This window comes from Pomacea canaliculata, linkage group LG3, assembly GCF_003073045.1.
Source record: "Pomacea canaliculata isolate SZHN2017 linkage group LG3, ASM307304v1, whole genome shotgun sequence".
Classification (NCBI taxonomy): domain Eukaryota; kingdom Metazoa; phylum Mollusca; class Gastropoda; order Architaenioglossa; family Ampullariidae; genus Pomacea; species Pomacea canaliculata.
This window is the reverse complement of record NC_037592.1, coordinates 38106574-38118341: the sequence shown is the minus strand read 5'-3', so window position 1 is coordinate 38118341 and position 11768 is coordinate 38106574. Positions and strand designations below refer to the sequence as shown.

At 37.1% G+C, this 11768-nt stretch overlaps 1 protein-coding gene across 1 annotated transcript in view; it reads right to left on the bottom strand.

Moving 5' to 3' along the window:
* Positions 1-36: 36 nt before the first annotated feature.
* Positions 37-11768, bottom strand: part of LOC112559750 (DNA repair protein RAD50-like) — a 31782-nt gene continuing 20050 nt past the window's right edge. Inside the window, 13 exon segments of the mRNA XM_025231132.1 lie at positions 37-989; positions 1282-1410; positions 1789-1922; positions 2205-2344; positions 2821-2838; positions 2841-2958; positions 3786-3911; positions 4352-4525; positions 4888-5035; positions 5368-5426; positions 5821-5901; positions 10537-10567; positions 10747-10947. Of these exon segments, the coding sequence (XP_025086917.1) occupies positions 938-989; positions 1282-1410; positions 1789-1922; positions 2205-2344; positions 2821-2838; positions 2841-2958; positions 3786-3911; positions 4352-4525; positions 4888-5035; positions 5368-5426; positions 5821-5901; positions 10537-10567; positions 10747-10947 (1411 nt within the window). The 3' untranslated portion in view covers positions 37-937.

Sequence of the window (11768 nt, the reverse complement as noted above, 5' to 3'; positions counted from 1 at the left end):
AAAAATTAAATTTAAGAAATAAACATCAGACACAGATTTTCCCCAAAACTGGTGTTATTCTTTTTGATTTTAAACTATGTTCACATTGTACATTTATGACGTCCTTTTCAAACAGGAAGTTGGTATCAGAGACTAAAAACATGAAATTTCATTTTTATAACAAAAACTGAAAGAACAATGGATTTCAGCATTCAGTACAGAAACGAAACCAACGAGAAAAACAAGTTCAAACATCCAAAGTAACTGAAATAGTGGATTCTACTATTATTGTTTTCAAAGTAAATTGCATACACATAGAAAATATTGTTCGTGGAAAAAACCTCCAAAAATGTTGACTTGTTCTGACAAATTTCTAGGACATTCAGTAGACGTGTATGTGCATAGAAGGGATCTGCATTCTTTCATAGATTAGCAAGTCAAAGGGAAAAGAAAGGGTTGCAACTTGTGATCAATAAAGCTCAAGGGAGTGTATAGGTGGATTGGTGTGTATATCTGCCAAGACCAGCTCTTAGCCTCTTGCCTCTTGTAAAGTTCTCCGTTGTTTGTCTTGGAACCGGAAGCTTTCTTGTCTCATGCCTCGTTTTAGCAGTTAACTGGAAAAAATCTTCTGCCAGCAGTCCAGGGATATTAGTTCCTGATAAAGCTGGTGACAATTTACAACTGAGCTTTAATCTTACTACATTCAACATGCAATAAAATGTAGCCTCTGTATATGCTGCTGAATATAGCTGCTGTCTAGCCACTGTACTTACCAGGTCACAGAAAATTTGTGGTGATTAGGAAGATATCCATGAACTCATCCTAGTTACAACAGCACAAACTAATTCCACTGTGAACCGATTGTAGATAAAAATATAGTTTAAACTTAAGGATATTGAAAACAAGGTATTCACTTCATAAAAAAGCAAGGTAATGCAGTTTTTCTGAGACATTCTTCTCATGCAGAATGAAGATCCTGAATTTTCTTCCTTTCCAGTCGTGAACAGCCTCTGAAAATAGGAAAACATATGATTAGGTCACAAAGTCACATATCATGCTTTTTATCTTCTACAAATCAACCATAATCTTCTATTTTGAAATTTATCAGCATTTCCCTTGATATATGCACAAATAACATCAACATAAAAAAAAGTAGCAATCACAACTTAACACTACTTAATGCTTTTTATCCTCATCATTCAGATGAACAGTTTATCAACAAAATTAAGGCCTCTTTGGAAAACGGAACTGGTAAATCAAGCCACCTTTTTCATAAAATTCTCCATGCCAACTCATCCTTACTTGTCATCCTTGTAAACTCTAATAAAATGGTCCGCATAATTTGCACGTCCCAGCTGTTCCACAAAGTCCTCATCATGAGTGATTATAACCAGCTGGAAGTTCCGCTGCTGACTCCGTGTTTCAATGATCCTGTAATAAGAATAAAACAGACAGGGAGATAAAACATTCAGAGCAAGCACTCTATTTTGGGTGATGTTTGCTTGAGATTCTTGTTTGTAATCCACCTAAAAAGTCTTTAGTCCATGGATTCTGTAGATGCAAAACTTCAATGAACTGCACCTGTATAGTGGCCGGACACAGCATGCATAGTGCATTTATAAATGTATTTTACTAACTTCTACATGATACGCAAGCCATTCTCCATATATATCCAAAGTGTTGATGAAACCCAGGGAAATATATTAATCATTATTTATCTCATTGCTGGCCCAATATGCTGAGAGGCTTTCACAACCAAATCATGGCATCACTTCATTCAATGATATTGTGCCTATGAGCAGGCCTCACCTGACAAGAGCACCAGCAAGACTTTCAATGTTCTCTCTGTCCAAGTTTGTTGTGGGTTCATCCAGCGCAAACACTCCACAGTTCATGCAGAATGTTTCTGCTAAGGCCAATCGGATGATCAGTGATGCCAAAACCTGATAAAAATGTAGCATATAGCTATTGCATAAGTATGAAGGAGTCATTGTGAATGATGATGAAAAGGGGAGCACATTTATGCAAACATAATAATAATAAATGCAAAATGTGTAAAGCGCATACTCACTCGTAAAGAGCAAGCTCTTAGCATATGAAACATGTATGAAAGTGCACTTTATTCACAGATTCTCTCTCTTATGCACGTAAACACAAATGCGCACATGCATGCAAACAGGACTCCTCCTCTTGATTTATGGTACAACTATGGCCTACAAACTGACCTTTTGCCCAGCACTGCAGCGACCTCTCATATCAAGAGCAGTCCCACCCTTCAGCATCACAACTCGATAGTTGTAAACTCGCCTAGCTTTCACAATGCCTGCATCATCCTCATCAGATCTGATTTCAATTGTTTCAATATCTGCATAAAGCAATGTAAGACTTGAACACTTCAATCATTTCACAGAGTGTCCTCCACCCCATTCCCCAATCTCCACCCAGCCAAGAGAAAACCCTTCCTTTAACCCACACCCAAAATTTTCAAATAGCCAATCACATATAAACAAAGTTAAATATTTACTACTTATATTTGCGTATCCAGAATATGCAGTCTGCTTTCTCAGACAGAACAATACCATATATATATATGAACATATTTTTGTAGTTGACAAAAACAAACTATGTAGTCCCCCACCACATAAAAAAATGCTTGTATTTTTCTCTAATGCCTCTCTCTTAAATCCCTCCCAAAAGTCCATAGCTTTAGCTGTTCTGCTATACACACATACATGAGGACCATGCTGAGACGTTGAAATACTGATCTATCTAGTCATTGTGTTTAGGATTTATTGTGACTGTTTTCTACATACAGCCACCACAAATATTCAGCACACTTACCATGACCACGATAGGTGTTCGCCAAAGCTCAAAGATTATCTTGTTGATTTCAGCCATTTTCTGAGCATGGTAGTTCATGATAGCTCTGTCCATTGCCTTGTAGTACTTTTGGAGGTCACCATTAGCCAGTTCTGTAGTCTGTTTCAATGTTTTGACAATAAAAATTGATCTGTGTGACACAGACTTTTGACTTATCTTTGATAAGAACACAGTCAGTAATTGCTAATCTCCTTAATTCAGACCAACATTCTCTCAAGTTTTCACCAGCTTACTCTCTACCCCTCAAGAAAATACAAATATAGAAAAATTAAAATACTTAACAAATTGTAACATATCTTGTTAATTGATCTAATAGCTCGATAAAAAAAACAATGAAATTTAAAAACTGTCAATGAAACTTAATTATGAATACACCTAGGCCCAGACCATAGATGTCATATTTCATCAAAAAGATCTATATACACTTTATAACTGTATAATAAAATTACACTACAGAGTCTGGAAGAATAATAAATTTGTTTTCTTACTGTCAGCCAAATGCAATTTGAAAAGTACTAAAAGACAACTCTATAACACTATTTGAACTTGGATATAAAAGAGCTTTTCTCAAAAATCTCTTTTCATGCTTAAGATAGCATGGCCACAGAAATCATCCATGCTCTATGGAACACAATCTGAGTTCTTACATCTCTAACCACTACAATTATTATTTTACAATTACCACAAGTCAAGATATAAGATGAAAATGAAGGCATGACATTTTGTAACAGCTGCTAGAAAAGCTCAAAGAAACCAACAGAGTGGCATTCAAGCATGCACGTGCACACACACACACATGCACCCACTCACACCCACTAATACACTCAGTGATAACAGACTACCACCTTTCACTAGTTGTTAATTTTGAACATCAATCAGCACACACACACAACAATCCCCAGTCCTCTATACAGTGTACAACAAACCCTCAAGTCAATCATCTTGAAACGATATTTTTGGTCTGCATCTCGGAACATGTCTGACTTTAAGTCTCGTTCCGTTTTCTTCATCTCATCAATAAAACCCTGCTGACGACCAGAAGCCCTGTGTAGCTGTGGGACAAAATAGATGGCGTGCAGTGACAGTGAACATAGAAATATATCAAGGCAATGGAAGTAAACAATAGCCACACTAATAATATAAATGAATGCATTAATGAACAAGTGCATGTATGTGTACGTGTGCATCATATGTAAGAGAGCACGGAGAAAAAGGTGTGACTTTTAAATTATATTAATGTTATCAATATCATTATCATGTGCTCATTATCTTCTAAAAATTCTTGCTTACTTTTTAACTTCTGGCTTAGATTATTATTTTCAAGACAGCAAATTTTAAGTTCTATTCTCTCGTATCCTGCATTTTTTCCTACTCCCATTTTAATTGCTTGTAATAGATGACCTTCAAACAATAACTTTTCCTCTATCGCTCAACCCTACAATCCTTCATAATGACAAATTCCGTCCAAACAATAGTCATCCTTCTTGCATACCTCTCTCTTCAAATCTTCCTCCTTCTTGCTCAGCTGCTGTCGTTCTCTTTCTAGGCTGGTAGGGTCAAGGCCACCCAGCGTTTCCTGATGGTGTGCAATTTGCTTGGCTAGGTCTGTGACATTATTCTGCATCCTACGTAACTGTAAGTTGTCTGCCAGTTCTCGCTCACGGATCTAAAAAAAGATGCAAAATTTCATCACCTTTTTTGTGGGACAAGGTACATCAGGCACAAAAGACGAGATTACTTCCCCTGATTACATGGATGAAAGACCAGCTGGTTAAAAAATGCCTGAGACTTTCATATTTGTTAAAAAAAAAAGAAGCTTTTTAAGCATATAAAAACCATTTGAAAGGCAGATATTAGCAACATGGCTAAGCAAAGTGATAGTGATTAAAATTAAGAAAAGCATGCATGTACCACACAGGCAAACTGATGCAGACATGTGCATGTACGAGTGCACACACACACACCTTTATGCACACCAACCCCTTTCTTATACAAAATGCCTCCAGATTTGAAGGTGATGTTATTTACCTGCTGTGTGGCAAGATCTTTGCGCAATCTGTTGATGTTAGCTGTCACCTCTTCCTGGTCTTGCTCCAGTTTGCTTTGTGATGCCGCAATCTGCTTCTGGCGTTCCTTGCATTTCTCAAGTTTCTCCAGTTTGCCAGATGAGTTGTATCTGAAAATAATTTACCATCATTCCAGTCCACTGCTTGACCAAATGGTAAAATATACACCTAGCATACTTCTTTTCTTCTCTGTGTACAATAAAGTCCCAGAAAAATATTAAATAAAGACTATAATAAAATTTGAAAATATTCAACACACCAAATAATGAGCTGAAAAACATCAAAAAATGATGCCCGCTGTTATGCAAACTCCATAAACTCACCAATGAAAATAGTGAATATTTTATAAAGTTTTAATGATATGATAGTTTTTGTTAGGTAATGTAGTATTTTATTCATTAATATGGTAATTAATGATAACAACAAAACTTCTATTACTTACGATTTGATACTTTGGTTGATAATTTTGACAGCATTCCCTTTGTTTCTTACTTCCTCCATCTAAAACATTACATCATGCTTTAATGTTAGTATGCCTGGTTGTGTTATCACCAAAATAATAAATAATAAAACATACAAATTTAACTTGTACCCCTTTCACTTCATGCTTTGGTGAATGTTGTCAAGAAATAATTGTACACAACCAAAAATCTAAGCTGACAAGGCCAGTAAACTGAAAGATACTCAAATACACAAACATAAACCTCATTTTCCCACTTGATCTTGTTGTGAAATCAAATGGGTTGCCCATCCAATTCCACATCTCCTTACTGTCTGCTAAACTAATCATGCAACATTCTGCTGCAGTTAACTATGTTTTATAATTATTGTTCAAATCATGTTTCAGGTCAGAGGAGGAGTAGGAAGTAGCAGTGGAGTTAACCCTGTTCCTTACAGCATCTTTGCCTTGCTCCATAGCAGCTTCTTTTGCTGATGTCTCTTCTTCTTTCTCCTTCCCTAGCCTTCTCACCTCAGACTGGACATCAAAACAAAAGCATGCAGTGAGGTCACTATTCAAGACAACAAACATGTAGGCCTCTCTCTCAGATCTATTTCTTCACATTCAGTGTTTCATATAATCAACACATTCTCAAAACAGGTCAATAGGAATAGGTGAAATGAAATACTAGTTACTATTTTAAATAACAAATTCATTTATAGCACTGCTCCTTCCACTAACAGCAGCAACTTCCCCCCCTTCCCCCCAAAAAAACCCAAACAAACGAACAAAAAAACAAACAAAAAAAAAAAAAAACCCTGTTTATCTCTTGAGGAAATGTGTACAGATGTTAAAAATATCCAATTCTATGACCAAATCAATGCTTTACCATTTAGATACAAAGTATGGAGTACAGGGACAACACAGTGGTGTCTGACATATAAACACAACCATTTTTGTTACATGCTTATTATTTTCTTATCTCTTGTCAATACTCATGATAACTTTTAGGGTTACATGGGTAAGTTCACTTTAAGGTGGGACGCGGCTCGGTAAAATGTCGATTTTTGGGTGCCGTGGTCTATTTTCAGCTAACACCAGATTTGCGTACTTTGACATATAATAAAACAGATTCCGAGGTGTTTTTGTTTAAAAATGTGTGTTTTGATGCTTAATAAAATAGTTTTTAACACCTACCCTTACCGATTTTGTTTCCAAACCTCGTGCTGATACCGAAAATTGCTCTTTTTTGAGCCTTGGTTACGCATATTTCGATCCCGCGAAAGCCGACATGTTGTATACCGTTTAACCGGCATTCTCTCCCCTAGCTCACTATACAAGTAAAAGCCTATGGTAAAAAGTTTTAGCTATTTTTAACTAAATGATGTCACTCTTTTCGTATTGTTCACTGCATTGGCTTACATTGTAGTTTCCGGTACAAAATTTGAAACGACGTGATCCGATTGGTTCTTGGTCCTAGCAATGAAAACTTCCGTCGTCAACAAATGGCTGACATTTTGATTCAGTCCAGTTCAGTTGGGTTGACGCACAATTTTAAGTAAATGTCATTTAATTTATGAGTGAGAAAAAGAAATCTTGGCGTGAGAAACATTCTTTGGAGTTGAACAAGCGAAATACAGCGACTACACAGCAAAAACACAAGTTCGGGAAATAGCACGTGCCGAAATGACATCGCGATGATGTGCAAGTAACGACCGTCCCTGACAATTTAACAAAATTCCGATAGTAACATTTTTATATGTAGGAAATTTTTTAGATTTTCAAAGGTTTTGATTAGAAATGCGGCATCCTGTAAATTTTATTTAGCGAGTCTACAAATGCTTTTTATTTGTTCCTGCGTTACCCCCCCCCACACACACACACTTCCTCGCACAATGAGTGCACTTGTTATTGCGATATAATAAACATTTCTGGAGCTTTTTCCCGCAAACTGTTTTAGTGAAAGAACGAACTATTAAAGTTTCCGATGACATTTGCTGCCTATAACCATTTGGCCACGATTACATAGAACTGAAAACAGTAGCGTCCCTATCAGGTAAATGGTGGAAGTTTCAATAAATTTTACTATGCGGTAAAGACAAATATTAACCTCATATTAATATTGTAATGATGAACGACAAACACTAAAATAAATAAGCAAATGTGCATGGACTCTTAAGTATAATGGTGCTTAATCTAACACAGACAAGCAGATTATAAGGCTATACCTGAAACCCAGACAGTGAGAAAGCAATAAGAGGAACAAAAAAGCTTATGGTTTCTGAACAAGAAAGCTGTTAAAGATCCTGGGATACTAGGATAGACTTAAATTACATAGTAGGATGCCAAGTGTAGCATATAAACTCAGAAATATATTTTCAAAAATAATTTATATTAGATATATTCATTTTCAATCTTTAAACCGGAATTTTTCTTATTTCGTTTTGATGCATTAAATAAAAATAAACTATATCTCAAGATAGGCTTGTGCTACAACATCCAAATTTTGCAGTTTTATTTAGAAATGTATAAACTCAAGGATAGCTTATGGATTTCCTGGTAGAAACATTACTTTGACTGAAATTAGCATTTGAAGAGGAAAAAAATCCAATGGCCGAGTCTACTGGTGGGTACCATGTTTGACTGGTTGTATCTCCTAAACCTCTTGAGATAACAAAAAGTTAATTGGATATCTTTAGATCACTGTTTCTAGTTTATAAAAACACCTAAAGTTTTGGTATATGACATATGGTATTGTGTGTATGCAATTTTGAAATACTTGTACGTTTTTAACGAAAAATGTTGATTAAAATCAAATTTTCATTGTAGCTTCCAAAAACACTATCCATGTACTACAAATATGGTATTTTAACACTCTGGGATATAAAGCATTTAAATATATATTCAAAACAAATATTTCACTCATTGGAGTAGGTGTCCCACCTTAATGGCCTAGTGGGGTGCAAATATCTCTTTTCTAATGATTAGAAAAAGCTCAGTGCAACGTGCTTTTTGGTTGTCCAGGCTGTAAGGTATTAGCTTTCTGGATGATAAACTTTAGACAGGATGACATAAAACATATTCCTTTAACAGTATTTAACAGTTCCTATCTATGTTTGAAACATATACCAAATGTGAAAACTGCAGGTGGAAAGATAAGTACAATGTGGGAGGTAGAAGTGGTGGTGATGGTGGTGTGTGTGTGTGGGCGGGTGAAATGCAAATGACGTAAACATACACTTATAACAAAACTGCATTCCGACCCTCATAAGTCAATGTCTTTTATCAAACAGTCCAGTGAATTCAATAACATTTATATAAGCAGCATTTAGGCACCTTCTTTCACTCGGATTGCTGGCTCCCGTTCCCAAAGCACTGGGTCTTTCTGTTGTTTTTTTTTTTTATGTATGCTTATAATTAATGCCATTCATGAGGCATCATGTAATGTCTGATGTATTATGTAATAGTAACACTGGCAGACAAACAACTTCCTGAAAAGGATTGCTAAAGATGTTTTGGATTTTACATTGTTTTGTGCTCCCTTGATTTATAATCAGTGTAATACTAAGAAAACAAGAGTCAGATGCCAGGTCTGAGCATCATTTCTTCCATCCAATAATTATCATTAACATGCAATCATGCACAGCAAAAGGTCAGGAGTAGGCCTGAGCATCCTTCGCATCTAGATTCTACAAAAGTTGATTCTTCTTACAGTAGGGCATGGCAGATATGGGCTAAAGCTTTCAATTCCTGATGGTACATGCTTCAAAAGCCTGATTCAGCAACCTCTGAATGCTTGCTGGTACACAAATGTTCCCATTCCCCTGCTTAGTGAACACAATTGTCACTCACAGCTCAGAGATTTTCTTTTTTAACCCTTTATACCCACCTTCTTTAGTACAATTCTTCTCTTCTTATTTTGAATATTGTTCAACATGTTCAAGACCAACTGAACAGTTTGCAGTTTTTTTTCCAGATATCAGTAGATATAGACGATAAGATATCAGTAGATATAGATGATATAAAACTAACCTGTAAGTTTCAGCCACAAAAACCATCATTAATTAACAGATGGCTTTTGGAAGCTGAAATTTATAGATTAGGTTTATATCGCCTATATCTACTGATATCAGCAAAAAACGCAAACTATTCAGGTTGGTCTTTAAGTCTGGGTCTGACATAGACTGGTCCATGATGTCAAGGCCTATGCTGATGGGAAAGCTGGGACAAACTGTTAATAATAATAATAAGTTGATTTGTATAGTGCTTTTCCCACCATTAAAGGTGGGCTAAAAGCGCTAGGTATGACTGTCCACAGTTCATGGCAATATGGGAGAACAGTTTCATGTTGTAATTGCTTAATAAAACTTTTTTCTGTACATAAGACAACTTGTGATGTAACTTTTCTAGATCAATCCATTTAACAGCCACCTGCATTCCTGTTGGCAAGTGCTGAGCTTTTGTCACCTTTGTCTAATCCTGTATATCATGTATATAGCTGATAGACACAGGCCACACTGTCAAACTGCACGATGACCACTTCTGATGATGATGACTCACTGATGTTAAATGACCTTCACCTTGTTTTCTGTCAGTGGTGAGGAGTGGATGTTGTAAGGCTTTCGCTGGTGGAGAATCAGATGGCTGAGATTCGGAACAAGCACAACGCTTTGTTACTAGCATAACTTTTGTCTGTCTTTAGCCTCTTGTCACCCTTGAATCTACGAACTTTACCAGCTACTTGTTTTAGCAAGTCGTCTGCCCCAGGGCCTGTGCTAGCTATCAACATCTATGAGTTCAGATCTAACAGGTTGGAAAATCCAAAAGTCGCAGAAGAAAACAAAAGTTAAACAGTCCTGCACAGCAAACGATGCAATGAAGAAAAAAAAAGCATCAGTCTACACAATGGGCATCAAAAACACAACAAACTAATAAAAATACAAAAATTGCGGAGAGCCACTTCCCTCAAACCTGCTAGGCAAAGGGACAACACTCCAATGTTAATGAGGTGTTACTGAATACAAACATGATGCCATGAATTTGACCTAGCTTTTGAAAAATAATATCTTGCACCCCACTAAACCTTTAAGGAATAGTGAAAAATTTGAATCATATATGTTAATGAATGAAAGAAAAGTCTAACAGCTCACAAAAAAAGATAGCTTGACCTACCTCTAATGGTTGCAGCTCTTCTTTAGCCCTCTGTATGAAAACAAAGATATAATAAAAATTTAAGAACATATATGTCGTAAAATGATTTTGTATGATGCGCTTTAAAATGAACACTTTTTTCTAAGTCACATACCCACATGATATTTGCTTTTCAGTGATTATGCAGCTGGCCAAAATTAGACAATTCACCTTTCTACTTTAGCATCATACCCAATGTCTGTCTCGTATTCCTGGTTGTCGCTGATAAGCTGGGCCTGTCTTTCTTCCAGTTTCGTTCGCTCCTGCAACTCTGCCTCTATCCTTAGCTTTTCTGCCTGCAGTTGGTTAACCTTGGTCCTCAGGCTCTGCACATGGTCTGTGTGAACAGTTTGCTTCTGCCGCAAGTGGTCCAGCTTACGAGTCACTGTGTCGCTGAGGAACAGCATATTGAAACCAAATAATTTAATTAATATTTTAGTTTATGCTGCAAACGTTTTGTGTGGACTGATACTTCATGTTCTTGCTGACAATCTTCCTGATCGTTATAGATTGGATCATGAGAAAAATAACCTCTAACAGCAACACGGGCATTCAGTGGACCTTCTCCATGCAACTAATGCGGGTCAACAACAAGCAAGAAGCCCTACTCAACTACATGGGGAATGCATTACAGAGTCTGACCACGTCACCTACTTTGGCAGCATAGGCAGCACAGATGGAGGTGCAGATGAAGATGTAAGAAGTGTAATAAATACATCTTGCGACCTATATGAAACTCCGAGGCTTTATCTCTACACACCAAGATCCACATCTTCAATGCAAATGTAAAGTCAGCCCTTCTATATGAATCTGAGACATGGTGTGTGGCAAATACCATCACCAGCAAGATTCAGACATTCGTCAACAGATGTCTGCGCCACATCCTCAACATCAGATAGCCTGAAATTTCCAATACAGACCTGTGGGAGAAAGCCAACCAAAACCTACCAGCCAAAACATCAAGAAGCAGAAGTTGGGCTGGATTGGTAACACCTTGCAAAAGCTGGCCAACAATTTAACAAGACAAGCTCTGGGCTGAAACCCACAAGGGTAGCACAGGGTGAGGAGACCCAGACAGACATGGAGGAAATCAGTCCACAGCGAGGCGGAGGCACCTGGCATGACATGGACCTAACTGGAAAGGGACGCCCAGAACCGGATCCGATGGTGTGGTGTAGTGTAGTTGCGGCCCTATGCTCCACTGTGGGCATAAG